The sequence below is a fragment of the Salvelinus alpinus genome, chromosome 20 (assembly GCF_045679555.1).
Source record: "Salvelinus alpinus chromosome 20, SLU_Salpinus.1, whole genome shotgun sequence".
Classification (NCBI taxonomy): Eukaryota; Metazoa; Chordata; class Actinopteri; order Salmoniformes; family Salmonidae; genus Salvelinus; species Salvelinus alpinus.
Window position 1 is genome coordinate 3562947 of NC_092105.1, and position 21388 is coordinate 3584334.

General features: G+C 44.8%; 1 protein-coding gene across 2 annotated transcripts in view; it reads right to left on the reverse strand.

Moving 5' to 3' along the window:
- Positions 1-21388, reverse strand: part of LOC139546213 (neuropilin-2-like) — a 314353-nt gene that overhangs the window by 16846 nt on the left and 276119 nt on the right. The window contains exon 17 of one of the 2 annotated variants that reach the window (XM_071354337.1): positions 12001-14215. The exons of the other annotated variant lie outside the window; for it this stretch is intronic. Coding sequence (XP_071210438.1) covers positions 13812-14215 — 404 coding nt within the window. The 3' untranslated portion in view covers positions 12001-13811. Of the gene's footprint in view, positions 1-12000; positions 14216-21388 lie in introns of those variants that run through there. 2 annotated transcript variants of the gene reach the window in all.

The following is a 21388-nucleotide window of genomic DNA, read 5'->3' on the forward strand; positions in this document are numbered from 1 at the left end:
GGTCCTAACATCTTATTATAGGGGTCCTAACCTCCTAACATCTTATTATAGGGGTCCTAACCTCCTAACATCTTATTATAGGGGTCCTAACCTCCTAACATCTTATTATAGGGGTCCTAACCTCCTAACATCTTATTATAGGGGTCCTAACCTCCTAACATCTTATTATAGGGGTCCTAACCTCCTAACATCTTATTATAGGGGTCCTAACCTCCTAACATCTTATTATAGGGGTCCTAACCTCCTAACATCTTATTATAGGGGTCCTAACCTCCTAACATCTTATTATAGGGGTCCTAACCTCCTAACATCTTATTATAGGGGTCCTAACCTCCTAACATCTTATTATAGGGGTCCTAACCTCCTAACATCTTATTATAGGGGTCCTAACATCCTAACATCTTATTATAGGGGTCCTAACCTCCTAACATCTTATTATAGGGGTCCTAACCTCCTAACATCTTATTATAGGGGTCCTAACATCCTAACATCTTATTATAGGGGTCCTAACATCTTATTATAGGGGTCCTAACCTCCTAACATCTTATTATAGGGGTCCTAACATCCTAACATCTTATTATAGGGGTCCTAACATCTTATTATAGGGGTCCTATCCTCCTAACATCTTATTATAGGGGTCCTAACATCCTAACATCTTATTATAGGGGTCCTAACATCCTAACATCTTATTATAGGGGTCCTAACATCCTAACATCTTATTATAGGGGTCCTAACATCCTAACATCTTATTATATGGGTCCTAACATCCTAACATCTTATTATAGGGGTCCTAACATCCTAACATCTTATTATAGGGGTCCTAACCTCCTAACATCTTATTATAGGGGTCCTAACATCCTAACATCTTATTATAGGGGTCCTAACATCTTATTATAGGGGTCCTATCCTCCTAACATCTTATTATAGGGGTCCTAACATCCTAACATCTTATTATAGGGGTCCTAACATCCTAACATCTTATTATAGGGGTCCTATCCTCCTAACATCTTATTATAGGGGTCCTAACCTCCTAACATCTTATTATAGGGGTCCTAACATCTTATTATAGGGGTCCTAACATCCTAACATCTTATTATAGGGGTCCTATCCTCCTAACATCTTATTATAGGGGTCCTAACATCCTAACATCTTATTATATGGGTCCTAACCTCCTAACATCTTATTATAGGGGTCCTAACCTCCTAACATCTTATTATAGGGGTCCTAACCTCCTAACATCTTATTATAGGGGTCCTAACATCTTATTATAGGGGTCCTAACATCCTAACATCTTATTATAGGGGTCCTATCCTCCTAACATCTTATTATAGGGGTCCTAACATCCTAACATCTTATTTTATGGGTCCTAACCTCCTAACATCTTATTATAGGGGTCCTAACATCTTATTATAGGGGTCCTAACATCCTAACATCTTATTATAGGGGTCCTATCCTCCTAACATCTTATTATAGGGGTCCTAATATCCTAACATCTTATTATAGGGGTCCTAACCTCCTAACATCTTATTATAGGGGTCCTAACCTCCTAACATCTTATTATAGGGGTCCTAACCTCCTAACATCTTATTATAGGGGTCCTAACATCTTATTATAGGGGTCCTAACATCTTATTATAGGGGTCCTAACCTCCTAACATCTTATTATAGGGGTCCTATCCTCCTAACATCTTATTATAGGGGTCCTAACATCCTAACATCTTATTATAGGGGTCCTAACCTCCTAACATCTTATTATAGGGGTCCTAACCTCCTAACATCTTATTATAGGGGTCCTATCCTCCTAACATCTTATTATAGGGGTCCTAACATCCTAACATCTTATTATAGGGGTCCTAACGTCCTAACATCTTATTATAGGGGTCCTAACATCCTAACATCTTATTATAGGGGTCCTAACCTCCTAACATCTTATTATAGGGGTCCTAACATCTTATTATAGGGGTCCTAACATCTTATTATAGGGGTCCTAACCTCCTAACATCTTATTATAGGGGTCCTAACATCCTAACATCTTATTATAGGGGTCCTATCCTCCTAACATCTTATTATAGGGGTCCTAACATCCTAACATCTTATTATAGGGGTCCTAACATCCTAACATCTTATTATAGGGGTCCTAATATCCTAACATCTTATTATAGGGGTCCTATCCTCCTAACATCTTATTATAGGGGTCCTAACCTCCTAACATCTTATTATAGGGGTCCTAACATCCTAACATCTTATTATAGGGGTCCTAACCTCCTAACATCTTATTATAGGGGTCCTAACATCCTAACATCTTATTATAGGGGTCCTAATATCCTAACATCTTATTATAGGGGTCCTAACCTCCTAACATCTTATTATAGGGGTCCTAATATCCTAACATCTTATTATAGGGGTCCTAACATCTTATTATAGGGGTCCTAACATCCTAAAACTCCTTTCTGTCTACTTCCATACTGAGTGGTAGGAGAATGAAAGAGTTTTACTCAGGCAGAGCCATGGACGGCTGCTTGGCACTATATGGCCCGTTCCATTTGAGTCCCCTCTTAGTGCTTTAGCTCATTAAGCTCACTTTGATGAGCGTCATCCCAAATGGCACCCTATTCCCTATATAGTGGTACTACTATAGACCAGAGCCCTATTCCCTATATAGTGGTACTACTATAGACCAGAGCCCTATTCCCTATATAGTGGTACTACTATAGACCAGAGCCCTATTCCCTATATAGTGCACTACTTTAGACCAGAGCCCTATTCCCTATATAGTACACTACTATAGACCAGAGCCCTATTCCCTATATAGTGGTACTACTATAGACCAGAGCCCTATTCCTTATATAGTGCACTACTTTAGACCAGAGCCCTATTCCCTATATAGTGCCCTACTATAGACCAGAGCCCTATTCCCTATATAGTGCACTACTTTAGACCAGAGCCCTATTCCCTATATAGTACACTACTATAGACCAGAGCCCTATTCCCTATATAGTGCACTACTTTAGACCAGAGCCCTATTCCCTATATAGTGGCACTACTATAGACCAGAGCCCTATTCCCTATTTAGTGCACTACTTTAGACCAGAGCCCTATTCCCTATATAGTGGTACTACTATAGACCAGAGCCCTATTCCTATATAGTGCCCTACTATAGACCAGAGCCCTATTCCCTATATAGTGCACTACTTTAGACCAGAGCCCTATTCCCTATATAGTACACTACTTTAGACTAGAGCCCTATTCCCTATATAGTGCACTACTTTAGACCAGAGCCCTATTCCCTATATAGTGCACTACTTTAGACCAGAGCCCTATTCCCTATATAGTGCACTACTTTAGACTAGAGCCCTATTCCCTATATAGTGCACTACTTTAGACCAGAACCCTATTCCCTATATAGTGCACTACTTTTGACCAGGGCCATATTCCCTATATAGTGCACTACTTTTGACCAGGGCTCGATAAGGGGTCTGGTCAAACGTAATAAGGAAATAGGGTGCAATTTGGGATGAAGACCAAAAAGTGACCCGGGAAAGAAGTGCTTACCGCAGACTTAATAAATGTGATCAGATCCATTAACTAATTAGAGTTATTAAAAGGCTTTCAACAACTGTCATCTCAGAGAAGGAAAGCAGGCAGCCCTGGCGGATTTTAAAAAGCCTTGTGACAACATGCCATTTCTTTTTTCTCTCCATATCGAAAGTTAGCAACAACAAAAAACAATACGAAGGAAAGCTGCTCCAGTGACAGGCCATAAATGAAGACATAGATACATTAAAGTCATTGATTAGAAGCTGAAGGCAGCAAAGCTTTGAGCTGTATATGGATTGATAAATCATGGCTTTGTGCTGCAATGGTGAGTTAAGATGGCTGGGACAAGTCAAAAAGCAACATAAGCACAAATTCTACAATATCAAGCATTTCATGGTAAAGACTACACCCGTTTGTATACAGAACAAATGTGACAAATAACACTTTATTTGATTTGAATCAGGAAAAAAAATCTATATTGTCAAAGGAAAGTCTGAAGTAAAAATATGTATTAGTAGACAAAATATATAAACTGTATTTCAGATGAGATGGGACCAAGATTCTAGACCATCTAGATAGTTATCCATATTGTGAATACCATGGTTAAAATCATTTCCCAATTAGTTTAGTTGTGTTATTGTATGGGATTAGACAGATGGAGAGCGTTTCTATGTGATTTTGAGCTGAGGTTGAGGTGGTCTCTCCTTCTCTCTCCCTCTCTGTTCTTCTCTCTGTCCGTCCGTCCAGAAATGTCATGCAATGCAGGAAATGTAAAACCTGTAACGTATTAGAATCTTCTGAAGTCATTTCCACTTTGAAATTTCAGACATGATTTTCCCGTAAAATGAAAAATGTCTATTGAAAAAAAGAAGAACGTTTTTTTTCCCCCTTATCAAAAACGTCCATTAATCCACAGAATAATTCACAATTTCCTGTTGCTGAATGATTATTTTACTCCTGTAGCAAACTGGCTCAAATTAAGATCCTACATCTGTAAGCGGTATTCAGATAAACATGTCCCAAAATGGACAACTGTGATGAGGTCCTCTAGACACGGCACATTTCTTTAAAGCAATGAAACAGCCATTTAAGTCCTGTAGGCTTGTGGATATATTGAGCTATTAAATCTCTCGCTCTCCCAATAGTATCAGTGTGTCTGTGATTGGTGGTTTCACCTTGCTCTCTCTAACACTTCCTGCTTCCCAAATCAAACCCTATTCCCTATATAATGCACTACTACGGTGTACAGGGTGCCATTTGGGACAAATCCACTATCACAGCTCTATCTTACTGTTGTATTAAACTCTGTTGATATAGCATAGGATATAGAGGTACGTTCAATAACTCAAAAACACAGTCACAACAACATGGTAGAGAGGAGACAACATGGTAGAGAGGAGACAACATGGTAGAGAGGAGACAACATGGTAGAGAGGAGACAACATGGTAGAGAGGAGACAACATGGTAGAGAGGAGACAACATGGTAGAGAGGAGACAACATGGTAGAGAGGAGACAACATGGTAGAGAGGAGACAACATGGTAGAGAGGAGACAACATGGTAGAGAGGAGACAACATGGTAGAGAGGAGACAACATGGTAGAGAGGAGACAACATGGTAGAGAGGAGACAACAACATGGTAGAGGGGAGACAACATGGTAGAGAGGAGACAACATGGTAGAGAGGAGACAACATGGTAGAGAGGAGACAACATGGTAGAGAGGAGACAACATGGTAGAGAGGAGACAACATGGTAGAGAGGAGACAACAACATGGTAGAGGGGAGACAAAATGGTAGAGAGGAGACAACATGGTAGAGAGGAGACAACATGGTAGAGAGGAGACAACATGGTAGAGAGGAGACAACAACATGGTAGAGAGGAGACAACATGGTAGAGAGGAGACAACATGGTAGAGAGGAGACAACATGGTAGAGAGGAGACAACAACATGGTAGAGGGGAGACAACATGGTAGAGAGGAGACAACATGGTAGAGAGGAGACAACATGGTAGAGAGGAGACAACATGGTAGAGAGGAGACAACAACATGGTAGAGGGGAGACAACATGGTAGAGAGGAGACAACATGGTAGAGAGGAGACAACATGGTAGAGAGGAGACAACATGGTAGAGAGGAGACAACATGGTAGAGAGGAGACAACATGGTAGAGAGGAGACAACATGGTAGAGAGGAGACAACATGGTAGAGAGGAGACAACAACATGGTAGAGGGGAGACAACATGGTAGAGAGGAGACAACATGGTAGAGAGGAGACAACATGGTAGAGAGGAGACAACATGGTAGAGAGGAGACAACATGGTAGAGAGGAGACAACATGGTAGAGAGGAGACAACATGGTAGAGAGGAGACAACATGGTAGAGAGGAGACAACATGGTAGAGAGGAGACAACATGGTAGAGAGGAGACAACATGGTAGAGAGGAGACAACATGGTAGAGAGGAGACAACATGGTAGAGAGGAGACAACATGGTAGAGAGGAGACAACATGGTAGAGAGGAGACAACAACATGGTAGAGAGGAGACAACATGGTAGAGAGGAGACAACATGGTAGAGAGGAGACAACATGGTAGAGAGGAGACAACATGGTAGAGAGGAGACAACATGGTAGAGAGGAGACAACATGGTAGAGAGGAGACAACAACATGGTAGAGAGGAGACAACATGGTAGAGAGGAGACAACATGGTAGAGAGGAGACAACATGGTAGAGAGGAGACAACATGGTAGAGAGGAGACAACATGGTAGAGAGGAGACAACATGGTAGAGAGGAGACAACATGGTAGAGAGGAGACAACAACATGGTAGAGAGGAGACAACATGGTAGAGAGGAGACAACATGGTAGAGAGGAGACAACATGGTAGAGAGGAGACAACATGGTAGAGAGGAGACAACATGGTAGAGAGGAGACAACAACATGGTAGAGAGGAGACAACATGGTAGAGAGGAGACAACATGGTAGAGAGGAGACAACATGGTAGAGAGGAGACAACATGGTAGAGAGGAGACAACATGGTAGAGAGGAGACAACATGGTAGAGAGGAGACAACATGGTAGAGAGGAGACAACATGGTAGAGAGGAGACAACATGGTAGAGAGGAGACAACATGGTAGAGAGGAGACAACATGGTAGAGAGGAGACAACATGGTAGAGAGGAGACAACATGGTAGAGAGGAGACAACATGGTAGAGAGGAGACAACATGGTAGAGAGGAGACAACATGGTAGAGAGGAGACAACATGGTAGAGAGGAGACAACATGGTAGAGAGGAGACAACATGGTAGAGAGGAGACATCGTTAGGCCTCCTGTTTCCCAAAATCGTCGTTACTAAAGTTACACTAGAAAGCGTTCGTCGTTAGTTATTATTATTATTATTATTATTATTATTATTATTATTATTATTATTATTATATTGTTATCGACTGCGTTAGTCGACTCGTAGAACAGCTAAGTGCGTCGTTAGATGCCTTTTTTTTGCCCTCCAGCGTCAATTTATACACAGAACACTTCACCCCCGGTACCTTCAGAACGAAAGTCACAGTGACCACAAATACAAAGCGGCCATTTTCTTTGCAACAACAAGCGAAGAATATAAAGATGCTTCAAATGAAAACTCGGACAAACGTGTCTGCAGCACTCCACCAATCAGGCCTTTATGGTAGAGTGGCCAGACAGAAGCCACTCCTCAGTAAAAGGCACATGACAGCCAGCTTGGAGTTTGCCAAAAGGCAATGACTCTCAGACCATAGGAAACAAGATTCTCTGGTCTGATGAAACCAAGATTCAACTCTTTGGCCTGAATGCCAAGTGTCACGTCTGGAGGAAACCTGGCACCATCCCTACGGTGAAGCATGGTGGTGGCAGCATCATGCTGTGGGGATGTTTTTCAGTGGCAGGGACTGTGAGATTAGTCAGGATTGAGGGAAAGATGGACGGAACAAAGTACAGAGAGATCCTTGATGAAAACCTGCTCCAGAGCGCTCAGGACCTCAGACTGGGGCGAAGATTCACCTTCCAACAGGACAACGACCCTAAGCACACAGCCAAGACAACACAGGAGTGGCTTCGGGACAAGTCTCTGAATGTCCTTGAGTGGCCCAGCCAGAGCCCGGACTTGAACCCAATTGAACATCTCTGGAGAGACCTGAAAATAGCTGTGCAGCGATGCTCCCCATCCAACCTGACAGAGCTCGAGAGGATCTGCAGAGAAGAATGGGAGAAACTCCCCAAATACAGGTGTGCCAAACTTGTAGCGTCATACTCAAGGAGACTGGAGGCTGTAATCGCTGCCAAAGGTGCTTCAACAAAGTACTGAGTAAAAGGTCTGAATACTTATTACTTACAGTTTTTTGCTTTGTCATTATGGGGTATTGTATGTAGATTGATGATGAAAAAAATACTATTTAATCCATTTTATAATAAGGCTGTAACGTAACAAATTGTGGAAAAAGTTCAAGGTGTCTGAATACTTTCTGAATACACTGTATGTACAGTATAGACTACATACATTTCATGTTAATTCAATTGAGTTTTATTTAGCTATTTGTTTGCTACTGTCTAAAATTAGCCTCAATATATTTCATGATTTGTAACGTGATCAATAATGTGCCAAATCTTGAGTTAATGCATTATTATAGAGCTGCCTCAATATGTGTTGCCATTGGTGATAATATCTCTCTAGGAGCTGATCCGTTGTCAGCGTTGTGGAATAATTCTTGATTTGGAAAGGTGAGAACGCTGATCCGTGTAAACGAGTGCGCTGAGAGTCGGGGAAGCAAGTTCAAGGACTGAGTGTTTTAATAAACAAACGTTACATAATCTAAAACAAGAAAACAATTAACAACGCACAGACAATACAAAGGAACAGGAACAATAACACCTGGGGAAGGCACCAAAGGGTAGTGACAGATACGGGGCAGGAACCAAAGGGTAGTGACAGATACAGGGCAGGAACCAAAGGGTAGTGACAGATACAGGGCAGGAACCAAAGGGTAGTGACATATACAGGGCAGGAACCAAAGGGTAGTGACAGATACAGGGCAGGTAGGAGGTGATGGAGTCCAGGTGAGTGTCATGATGAGCTGTTGCGCGTAACGATGGCGACAGGTGTGTGTCATAACGAGCAGCTTGGTGACCTAGAGACCGGGAGAGGGAGCCGACGTGACAAACCGAGAGCAGCGCTTAGTTTCTTTCGATCATGTCAGCAATCGACAGACGCTCCAACGACGCACTTAACGAATGTTCTCAGTGGTGTTTTGGGAAACGCAGGTTACGTCTTTAACCGCTACTGGAAAGATGCATTATAAAAACACTCTGAAGGGGTGCTGTTCCGCATTAGCATTTTTTGGTCTCCAAATTAAACTGCCTCGTGCTCAATTCTTGATCGTACAATATGCATATTATTGTTATTATTGGATAGAAAACACTTTCTAGTTTCTATAGCCGTTGGAATTTTGTCTCTGAGTGGTACAGAACTACTTCTACAGCACTTTTCCTGACAGGGAGTCAGATTTCAGAAATTTTGACCCCTGATCTGGGGTCGGTTTTAAGGTGCCTGTAGATGCTATGGAGAAACCGACACTGCCTACGTCTTCCTCTGGGTGTCAGTACGTCATCACGCTTTGAATGGATTCGATTGCGCAATCAGAGCCACTATAAAACACGAAAACGTGGAAGTACCGTTCTCTTCCTGCATGCGTCTTGCGCAAGATGGACATCGGACCTGCCTCCTTCCAAATGGTTGTTTAGCCAGTGATATTTCTCCGGTCATGTTTTTACTCGTTATAGTTGTTAAAAACATCATAATGTAGTTAATTTGAACCGTTTTATAGCAATTTATATCCGTTTAGTGCGATTTTGAGGAATTTCTTTGTCGTGCACTTTCTAGCTTTGGGAACGTTTCGGGGTCTCGGTCGTTGTTAGTGGATATTTCGAAGGACAGAGGACATCTATCGACCAAAAGAAGATTAGACCCAAGAAAGGATACATTGCCCAAGAATCTGATGGAAAATCACCTCATAGTAAGAAATATTTAATATGATAAATCGTTGTTCTGTCGAAATATTTTAAACGCATATTACGCCATTTTGTTTGTTATAGCTTCTCTTGGCGAACGCTGTATAAGAAAGTAAGGATAATTTTAGAAATGTAAATCAGCGATTGCATTAAGAACTAATTTGTCTTTCGATTCCTGTCAACCCTGTATTTTTTAGTCAAGTATATGATTAGCTTTCGATTAAACTAGATCACTCTGAAAGATGACGTCCGACATTTTGAGGCTTGATTTCCTACTATTTTCATTGTGTAACCACAGTTTTGTATGGCTAAATATGCACCTTTTCGAACAAACTGTATATGTATGTTGTAAAATGATGTTACAGGAGTGTCATCGGAAGAATTCTGAGAAGGTTAGTGAAAAAATTTATATATTTTGGCGGTGATTACGTTATAGCGCTCTTTGGCTGGAATCGATGCTCTGGTAACGTTTGCACATGTGGTATGCTAACTTATCGATTTATTGTGTTTTCGCTGTAAAACGCTTAGAAAATCTGAAATATTGTCTGGAATCACAAGATCTGGGTCTTTCCATTGCTATGCTTTGTCTATTCTTATGAAATGTTTTATTAAGAGTAAATTGGTCATACACGTTGCTCTATCTAGTAATTCTAGTCGAGTTGTGATGGTCGGTGCAATTGTAAACTGTGATTTCTACCTGAAATATGCACTTTTTTCTAACAAATCCTATACCATAAATATGTTATCAGACTGTCATCTGATGAGGTTTTTTATTGGTTATTGGCTATCAATATCTTAGTTTAGCCGAATTGGTGATAGCTACTGGTGGAGAGAAAAAATGGTGGACAAAGAAATTGTGTATTTTGCTAACGTGTTTAGCTAATAGATTTACATATTGTGTCTTCCCTGTAAAACATTTTAAAAATCTGAAATGGTGGCTTTATTCACAAGATCTGTATCTTTCATCTGGTGTCTTGGACTTGTGATTTAATGATATTTAGATGCTACTATCTACTTGTGAAGCTATGCTAGCTATGCTAATCAGTGTGTGGGGGGGGTGGGGGGTGATCCCGGACCCGGGGTAGAGTCTCGTGAAAGGTTAAATTCACTACCGGGAGACCAGGCCCTGTTCATTTCCCCTCTTATCACCCTGTTCATTTCCCCTCTTATTGCCCTGTTCATTTCCCCTCTTATCGCCCTGTACATTTCCCCTCTTATCAACCTGTACATTTCCCCTCTTATCGCCCTGTTCATTTCCCTTCTTATCACCCTGTACATTTCCCCTCTTATCAACCTGTACATTTCCCCTCTTATCACCCTGTTCATTTCCCCTCTTATCACTCTGTACATTTTCCCTCTTATCACCCTGTACATTTCCCCTCTTATCACTCTGTACATTTTCCCTCTTATCACCCTGTACATTTCCCCTCTTATCACCCTGTACTTCCCCTCTTATCACCCTGTACATTTCCCCTCTTATCACCCTGTACATTTCCCCTCTTATCACCCTGTTCATTTCCCCTCTTATCACCCTGTACATTTCCCTTCTTATCACCCTGTACTTCCCCTCTTATCACCCTGTACATTTCCCCTCTTATCGCCCTGTTCATTTCCCCTCTTATCACCCTGTACTTCCCCTCTTATCACCCTGTACATTTCCCCTCTTATCACCCTGTACATTTCCCCTCTTATCACCCTGTTCATTTCCCCTCTTATCACCCTGTACATTTCGCTTCTTATCACCCTGTACTTCCCCTCTTATCACCCTGTACATTTCCCCTCTTATCGCCCTGTACATTTCCCCTCTTATCACCCTGTACATTTCCCTTCTTATCACCCTGTACTTCCCCTCTTATCACCCTGTACATTTCCCCTCTTATCACCCTGTACATTTCCCCTCTTATCACCCTGTATTCCCCCTCTTATCACCCTGTACATTTCCCTTCTTATCACCCTGTACATTTCCCCTCTTATCACCCTGTACATTTCCCCTCTTATCACCCTGTACATTTCCCTTCTTATCACCCTGTACATTCCCTTCTTATCACCCTGTACATTTCCCTTCTTATCACCCTGTACATTTCCCTTCTTATCACCCTGTACATTCCCTTCTTATCACCCTGTACATTTCCCTTCTTATCACCCTGTACATTTCCCCTCTTATCACCCTGTACATTTCCCCTCTTATCACCCTGTACATTCCCTTCTTATCACCATGTACATTTCCCTTCGTATCACCCTGTACATTTCCCTTCTTATCACCCTGTACATTTCCCCTCTTATCACCCTGTACTTCCCCTCATCACCCTGTACATTTCCCCTCTTATCACCCTGTACTTCCCCTCTTATCACCCTGTACATTTCCCCTCTTATCACCCTGTACATTCCCTTCTTATCACCCTGTACATTTCAATAAGTACAATAGCAACACAGTGCACAACGCTGGTTTAAAGGACGCCATTTAAACACACTCTGGGAACAACACAACAATTGATGAAAAACAACTTGTAATGTAAAAACCTGTAGAGCGACAACAATGTGATAGTAAACAAGGTTAATGCTTTACTCTGACCAGCCCCGTGTCACTCCTGGTGTTGATTAGCCTGGTTTGTATTGTCTTGCCATCCCACTGGCTTGTCAATGTCCATAGGAGTTGGCAAGACAGCACAAACAGATCTGAGACCAGGCTATATCTGACCTAGTACAGATCTGAGACCAGGCTATATCTGACCTAGTACAGATCTGAGACCAGGCTATATCTGACCTAGTACAGATCTGAGACCAGGCTATATGTTAAGACCAATGTAAAGAGGACAGAGGGAGGTAGGGGCACTGCCTGTCTGCCTGTCTGTCTCTCTGTCTGTCTCAGAGGCAGCTTCAGAAGACAGCGTGTCAACACAGTTAGTGCAGGATTGTCTCCAGTCATTCATAAAACAATGGTTTATAATATTTATATAATCAGACACAAGCAACTCCCTCATCCAATCAAACTCAATGTGGACGACTGAGAGAGTTCTCTCCACATTCAGGTGATGCAGGTTCAAAATGATCCAAACAAAAACAAGTTCTGTTTCTTTTTTTTCATACTGAAACAAAGTCCATTTGTAAACTGTTAGGAGCCCAGAGGACACGTGGTGGTGGAGGAGGATCTATGTCTGGGAACATACGGATTCCTTCTTCAAGAGCAGCAGGTCTGTTTTCCATGCTCTCTCTCTCTCTCTCTCTCTCTCTCTCTCTCTCTCTCTCTCTCTCTCTCTCTCTCTCTCTCTCTCTCTCTCTCTCTCTCTCTCTCTCTCTCTCTCTCTCTCTCTCTCTCTCTCTCTCTCTCTCTCTCTCTCTCTCTCTCTCTCTCTCTCTCTCTGCACCACTGTAAGAGTGTCCTCTCCTCTTGACTGTACAATTTAATTCACCACAAGCATAGGATTAACTTCCCACTGAAAGGCTCAGGGTCACTGCCAAATGGCACCCTATTCCCTACATAGTGCACTGCTTTTTACCAGGGCCCATAGGGACATCGTGCACTGCTTTTTACCAGGGCCCTGGTCAACAGTAGTGCGCTATATAGGGAATAGGGTGTGATTTGGGAGTCCCAAAATTACCTCCCCCTGCTGTCTGGGTGGCTCAGCATTCTGGCAGGATGTTTTGGAAGTTAACAAGCTTTAGTGAAACAGGAAGCACATCATCACAGAAAACCCTCCACTTCCTGAATTTAACCCTCCACTTCCTGTCTTTAACCCTCCACTTCCTTTATTTAACCCTCTACTTCCTGTATTTAACCCTCCACTTCCTGAATTTAAGCTACAGCAGCAAGCAGCTTCACTAAGAGAATCCAAAAAGAATCCAACCATAACCTTCCACTTCCTGTCTTTAACCCTCCACTTCCTGTCTTTAACTCTCCACTTCCTGTATTTAACCCTCCACTTCCTGTCTTTAACCCTCCACTTCCTGTCTTTAACCCTCCACTTCCTGTATTTAACCCTCCACTTCCTGTCTTTAACCCTCCACTTCCTGTCTTTAACCCTCCACTTCCTGTATTTAACCCTCCACAGACCAGAAGGAACTCTGGTGTCTCTTGTTAATTCTCAACATGTTTTCAGAGGCACAGAGAAGGCCAATCAGTGGGGTCTGTAGAACCCGTCTCTCCGTCTGTCTCTCCGTCTCTCTCCGTCTGTCTCTCCGTCTGTCTCTCCGTCTGTCTCTCCGTCTGTCTCTCCGTCTGTCTCTCTGTCTCAAACACAGTTAGCATTGGGAGCTACGATGCTCGTCCTCTTTCTCCAGCCTGATAGACAGCATGTGTTGCACTGGAGGGGCGGTGGGTCCTGCCAACCCCAGCCCAGAAAGAGGCCCTCCGTTGGGGTAGTGGGTCGACATAACCCCCCCAAGTCCGGGGTATTGGTTGTGGTTAGGCCCAGGGCCGTAGTGGCTGCTGTGGTAGTGGGCACTCTGGTAGGACACTGAGTGTTGGCTGTTCTTCTTGGCTGCTAGTTGATAGCGGTGACAACAGAGAACCATGACCAGAGAGACTGACGCCAGGAGCAACAGGCCCCCCACGCCGGCCATTACATAATACCAGTAGGGTGGGATGGGCTGCACTGACACCTCTGTGTCTACTGTGGGCTCACTGGTACCCGGAAGAGCTCCCCCTGGTGGTAGAGCAGAGACACACAGAGAGTTGGCTTGGTAGGCAGAGATGAAGAAGAAGCAGGACAGGCATGCAGAGTGCAGACCCCTACTGGCTTTTGCAAACACCTACCATTTTGTAGTTTGATTTATTTTGTCGATTTGTCTTTTTAATAGATTTAGCAAACAGACATATGCTAACAGATAAGACTGGCAGAGGCTCATGCTGTTGGTTGGATCTTGATCGGGCATATGCAAAACAAAGTGAGTTTTACGCTGCTATAATTTTGGAGAAAATCAATCATTCTTTGCAGGGAGCGGCAAGGCAGGTTTTTCCAGTAAAATCTGACTGTGAAGCAGAGTTCACCCAGACATTATATAGCATCCATTAAAGGCTAATTTACATGTTATAATAGTTTGTAAGCTCATGTGTAAAAACCTGCCATAGTGACTGCAACATTAATTCACTTGACAGAAGAGAGAGAAAAACCTCCCTTGATTCAAACTTTAAACACTTGCAGGTGTTATCGTAGTAGACCAGAGCTTTGCAGGTGTTATCGTAGTAGACCAGAGCTTTGCAGGTGTTATCGTAATAGACCAGAGCTTTGCAGGTGTTATCGTAGTAGACCAGAGCTTTGCAGGTGTTATCGTAGTAGACCAGAGCTTTGCAGGTGTTATCGTAGTAGACCAGAGCTTTGCAGGTGTTATCGTAGTAGACCAGACCTTTGCAGGTGTTATCGTAGTAGACCAGAGCTTTGCAGGTGTTATCGTAGTAGACCAGAGCTTTGCAGGTGTTATCGTAGTAGACCAGAGCTTTGCAGGTGTTATCGTAGTAGACCAGAGCTTTGCAGGTGTTATCGTAGTAGACCAGAGCTTTGCAGGTGTTATCGTAGTAGACCAGAGCTTTGCAGGTGTTATCGTAGTAGACCAGAGCTTTGCAGGTGTTATCGTAGTAGACCAGAGCTTTGCAGGTGTTATCGTAGTAGACCAGAACTTTGCAGGTGTTATCGTAGTAGACCAGAGCTTTGCAGGTGTTATCATAGTAGACCAGAGCTTTGCAGGTGTTATCGTAGTAGACCAGAGCTTTGCAGGTGTTATCGTAGTAGACCAGAGCTTTGCAGGTGTTATCGTAGTAGACCAGAGCTTTGCAGGTGTTATCGTAGTAGACCAGAGCTTTGCAGGTGTTATCGTAGTAGACCAGAGCTTTGCAGGTGTTATCATAGACCAGAGCTTTGCAGGTGTTATCGTAGTAGACCAGAGCTTTGCAGGTGTTATCGTAGTAGACCAGAGCTTTGCAGGTGTTATCGTAGTAGACCAGAGCTTTGCAGGTGTTATCGTAATAGACCAGAACTTTGCAGGTGTTATCGTAGTAGACCAGAGCTTTGCAGGTGTTATCATAGTAGACCAGAGTCTTGCAGGTGCTATCATAGACCAGAGTCTTGCAGGTGTTATCGTAGTAGACCAGAGCTTTGCAGGTGTTATCGTAGTAGACCAGAGCTTTGCAGGTGTTATCGTAGAACAGAGCGTTGCAGGTGTTATCATAGACCAGAGTCTTGCAGGTGTTATCATAGACCAGAGTCTTGCAGGTGTTATCGTAGTAGACCAGAGTTTTGCAGGTGTTATCGTAGTAGACCAGAGCTTTGCAGGTGTTATCGTAATAGACCAGAACTTTGCAGGTGTTATCGTAGTAGACCAGAGCTTTGCAGGTGTTATCATAGACCAGAGTCTTGCAGGTGTTATCGTAGTAGACCAGAGCTTTGCAGGTGTTATCATAGACCAGAGTCTTGCAGGTGTTATCATAGACCAGAGTCTTGCAGGTGTTATCGTAGACCAGAGTTTTGCAGGTGTTATCGTAGTAGACCAGAGCTTTGCAGGTGTTATCGTAATAGACCAGAACTTTGCAGGTGTTATCGTAGTAGACCAGAGCTTTGCAGGTGTTATCATAGACCAGAGTCTTGCAGGTGTTATCGTAGTAGACCAGAGCTTTGCACGTGTTATCGTAGTAGACCAGAGCTTTGCACGTGTTATCATAGACCACAGTCTTGCAGGTGTTATCGTAGTAGACCAGAGTCTTGCAGGTGTTATCGTAGACCAGAGTTTTGCAGGTGTTATCGTAGTAGACCAGAGTTTTGCAGGTGTTATCATAGTAGACCAGAGTCTTGCAGGTGTTATCATAGACCAGAGTCTTGCAGGTGTTATCAAAGACTAGAGCGTTGCAGGTGTTATCATAGACCAGAGTTTTGCAGGTGTTATCGTAGTAGACCAGAGTCTTGCAGGTGTTATCATAGACCAGAGTCTTGCAGGTGTTATCATAGACCAGAGCGTTGCAGGTGTTATCATAGACCAGAGTTTTGCAGGTGTTATCATAGACCAGAGCGTTGCAGGTGTTATCATAGACCAGAGTCTTGCAGGTGTTATCATAGACCAGAGTTTTGCAGGTGTTATCATAGACCAGAGTTTTGCAGGTGTTATCATAGACCAGAGTCTTGCAGGTGTTATCGTAGACCAGAGCGTTGCAGGTGTTATCATAGTAGACCAGAACTTTGCAGGTGTTATCGTAGACCAGAGCTTTGCAGGTGTTATCATAGACCAGAGTCTTGCAGGTGTTATCATAGACCAGAGCTTTGCAGGTGTTATCGTAGTAGACCAGAGCTTTGCAGGTGTTATCGTAGTAGACCAGAGCTTTGCAGGTGTTATCATAGTAGACCAGAACTTTGCAGGTGTTATCGTAGACCAGAGCTTTGCAGGTGTTATCATAGACCAGAGTCTTGCAGGTGTTATCATAGACCAGAGCTTTGCAGGTGTTATCGTAGTAGACCAGAGCTTTGCAGGTGTTATCGTAGTAGACCAGAGCTTTGCACGTGTTATCGTAGTAGACCAGAGTTTTGCAGGTGTTATCATAGACCATAGTCTTGCAGGTTTTATCTTAGACCAGAGCTTTGCAGGTGTTATCGTAGTAGACCAGAGCTTTGCAGGTGTTATCGTAGTAGACCAGAGCTTTGCAGGTGTTATCGTAGTAGACCAGAGCTTTGCACGTGTTATCATAGTAGACCAGAGTTTTGCAGGTGTTATCATAGTAGACCAGAGTTTTGCAGGTGTTATCGTAGTAGACCAGAGCTTTGCAGGTGTTATCGTAGTAGACCAGAGTTTTGCAGGTGTTAACATAGTAGACCAGAGCTTTGCAGGTGTTATCATAGTAGACCAGAGCTTTGCAGGTGTTATCATAGTAGACCAGAGTCTTGCACGTGTTATCGTAGTAGACCAGAGTTTTGCAGATGTTATCATAGTAGACCAGAGCTTTGCAGGTGTTATCATAGTAGACCAGAGCTTTGCAGGTGTTATCATAGTAGACCAGAGTTTTGCACGTGTTATCATAGTAGACCAGAGTTTTGCAGGTGTTATCATAGTAGACCAGAGCTTTGCAGGTGTTATCGTAGTAGACCAGAGCTTTGCAGGTGTTATCATAGTAGACCAGAGCTTTGCAGGTGTTATCATAGTAGACCAGAGTCTTGCAGGTGCTATCATAGACCAGAGTCTTGCAGGTGTTATCGTAGTAGACCAGAGCTTTGCAGGTGTTATCGTAGTAGACCAGAGCTTTGCAGGTGTTATCGTAGTAGACCAGAGTTTTGCAGGTGTTATCGTAGTAGACCAGAGTTTTGCAGGTGTTATCATAGTAGACCAGAGCTTTGCAGGTGTTATCGTAGTAGAACAGAGCTTTGCAGGTGTTATCATAGACCAGAGCTTTGCAGGTGTTATCATAGTAGACCAGATCTTTGCAGGTGTTATCGTAGTAGACCAGAGTTTTGCAGGTGTTATCGTAGTAGACCAGAGTTTTGCAGGTGTTCTCATAGTAGACCAGAGCTTTGCAGGTGTTATCGTAGTAGACCAGAGCTTTGCAGGTGTTATCATAGACCAGAGCTTTGCAGGTGTTATCGTAGTAGACCAGAGCTTTGCAGGTGTTATCATAGTAGACCAGAGCTTTGCAGGTGTTATCATAGTAGACCAGAGCTTTGCAGGTGTTATCGTAGTAGACCAGAGCTTTGCAGGTGTTATCATAGTAGACCAGAGTCTTGCAGGTGTTATCATAGTAGACCAGAGTCTTGCAGGTGTTATCGTAGTAGACCAGAGCTTTGCAGGTGTTATCGTAGTAGACCAGAGTTTTGCAGGTGTTATCGTAGTAGACCAGAGTTCATCTTAGAAAGCCATATCTCTAAGACCATTTGAATGAAAGACAGAAGAGAGAGCAGGGGGGACAGTTAGCTCTGGGAGAGAGCAGGGGGACAGTTAGCTCTGGGAGAGAGCAGGGGGACAGTTAGCTCTGGGAGAGAGCAGGGGGACAGTTAGCTCTGGGAGAGAGCAGGGGGGACAGTTAGCTCTGGGAGAGAGCAGGGGGGACAGTTAGCTCTGGGAGAGAGCAGGGGGGACAGTTAGCTCTGGGAGAGACCAGTGGGACAGTTAGCTATGGGACAGAGCAGGGGGACGGTTAGCTCTGGGAGAGAGCAGGGGGGACAGTTAGCTATGGGACAGAGCAGGGGGGACAGTTAGCTCTGGGAGAGAGCAGGGGGGACAGTTAGCTCTGGGACAGAGCAGGGGGACGGTTAGCTCTGGGAGAGACCAGTGGGACAGTTAGCTATGGGAGAGAGCAGGGGGGACAGTTAGCTCTGGGAGAGACCAGTGGGACAGTTAGCTATGGGACAGAGCAGGGGGGACAGTTAGCTCTGGGACAGAGCAGGGGGACGGTTAGCTCTGGGAGAGACCAGTGGGACAGTTAGCTCTGGGAGAGAGCAGGGGGACAGTTAGCTCTGGGAGAGACCAGTGGGACAGTTAGCTCTGGGAGAGAGCAGGGGGGACAGTTAGCTCTGGGAGAGACCAGTGGGACAGTTAGCTCTCAGAGAGAGCAGGGGGGACAATTAGCTCTGGGAGAGACCAGTGGGACAGTTAGCTCTGGGAGAGACCAGGGGAGACAGTTAACTCTGGGAGAGACCAGTGGGACAGTTAGCTCTGGGAGAGACCAGTGGGGACAGTTAGCACTGGGAGAGACCAGGAGGGACAGTTAGCACTGGGAGAGACCAGGGGGGACAGTTAGCTCTGGGAGAGACCAGTGGGACAGTTAACTCTGGGAGAGACCAGTGGGACAGTTAGCTCTGGGAGAGACCAGGGGGGACGGTTAGGTCTGGGAGAGACCAGTGGGACAGTTAACTCTGGGAGAGACCAGTGGGACAGTTAGCTCTGGGAGAGACCAGGGAGGACAGTTAGCTCTGGGAGAGACCAGTGGGACAGTTAGCTCTGGGAGAGACCAGTGGGACAGTTAGCTCTGGGAGAGACCAGGGGGGACAGTTAACTCTGGGAGAGACCAGTGGGACAGTTAGCTCTGGGAGAGACCAGTGGGACAGTTAGCTCTGGGAAAGAGCAGGGGGACAGTTAACTCTGGGAGAGACCAGTGGGCCAGTTAACTCTGGGAGAGACCAGTGGGCCAGTTAGCTCTGGGAGAGAGCAGGGGGGACAGTTAGCTCTGGGAGAGACCAGGGGGACAGTTAGCTCTGGGAGAGACCAGGGAGGACAGTTAGCTCTGGGAGAGACCAGTGGGACAGTTAGCTCTGGGCGAGACCAGTGGGACAGTTAGCTCTGGGAGAGAGCAGGGGGACAGTTAGCTCTGGGAGAGACCAGTGGGACAGTTAGCTCTGGGAGAGACCAGGGGGACAGTTTGCTCTGGGAGAGAGCAGGGGGACAGTTAGCTCTGGGAGAGAGCAGGGGGACAGTTAGCTCTGGGAGAAAGCAGGGGGACAGTTAGCTCTGGGACAGAGCAGGGGGACAGTTTGCTCTGGGAGAGAATTCTGAGTGGTCACATCATGATTGTCTGCCAGTCTTTTCTACCTCAAGCCAAACATCTCCATGGAAACTACCCCAACACCCCGACAGCCAAACATCTCCATGGAAACTACCCCAACACCCCGACAGCCAAACATCTCCATGGAAACTACCCCAACACCCCGACAGCCAAACATCTCCATGGAAACTACCCCAACACCCCGACAGCCAAACATCTCCATGGAAACTACCCCAACACCCCGACAGCCAAACATCTCCATGGAAACTACCCCAACACCCCGACAGCCAAACATCTCCATGGAAACTACCCCAACACCCCGACAGCCAAACATCTCCATGGAAACTACCCCAACACCCCGACAGCCAAACACACAAGTCCAGTCAAAGCTCCCATCTCGTCCTCCACAGAATAACACAGAGGATGCATTCCAAATGGCAACCTCTTCCCTTATATAGTGGACTACTATAGACCAGATCCCTATTCCCTATATAGTGCACTACTATAGACCAGGGCCCTATTCCCTATATAGTGCACTACTATAGACCAGAGCCCTATTCCCTATATAGTGCACTACTATAGACCAGAGCCCTATTCCCTATGTAGTGTACTACTATAGACCAGAGCCCTATTCCCTATATAGTGCACTACTATAGACCAGAGCCCTATTCCCTATATAGTGCACTACTATAGACCAGAGCCCTATTCCCTATATAGTGCACTACTTTAGACCAGAGCCCTATTCCCTATATAGTGCACTACTATAGACCAGAGCCCTACTCCCTATATAGTGCACTACTATAGACCAGAGCCCTATTCCCTATATAGTGCACTACTATAGACCAGAGCCCTATTCCCTATATAGTGCACTACTTTAGACCAGAGCCCTATTCCCTATATAGTACACTACTATAGACCAGAGCCCTATTCCTATATAGTGGTACTACTATAGACCAGAGCCCTATTCCTATATAGTGGTACTACTATAGACCAGAGCCTGTATAGTGAATAGGGTGCCATTTAGGAGGATTAACTCTGACATCAACTCCACATTTAATTCACGCAGAGCCTCTTGAAGAGAGCAGGGAGACTCCATATATGGTGCTGATTTCAGACGGCGGTGACGGGCGGTGACGGGCGGTGACGGGCGGTCAGGGGCGGTGACGGCGGTGACGGGCGGTTATGGGCGGTCAGGGGCGGTGACGGGCGGTGACGGGCGGTGACGGGCGGTTATGGGCGGTCAGGGGCGGTGACGGGCGGTGACGGGCGGTGACGGGCGGTCAGGGGCGGTGACGGCGGTGACAGGCGGTGACGGGCGGTCAGGGGCGGTGACGGCGGTGACGGGCGGTGACGGGCGGTGACGGGCGGT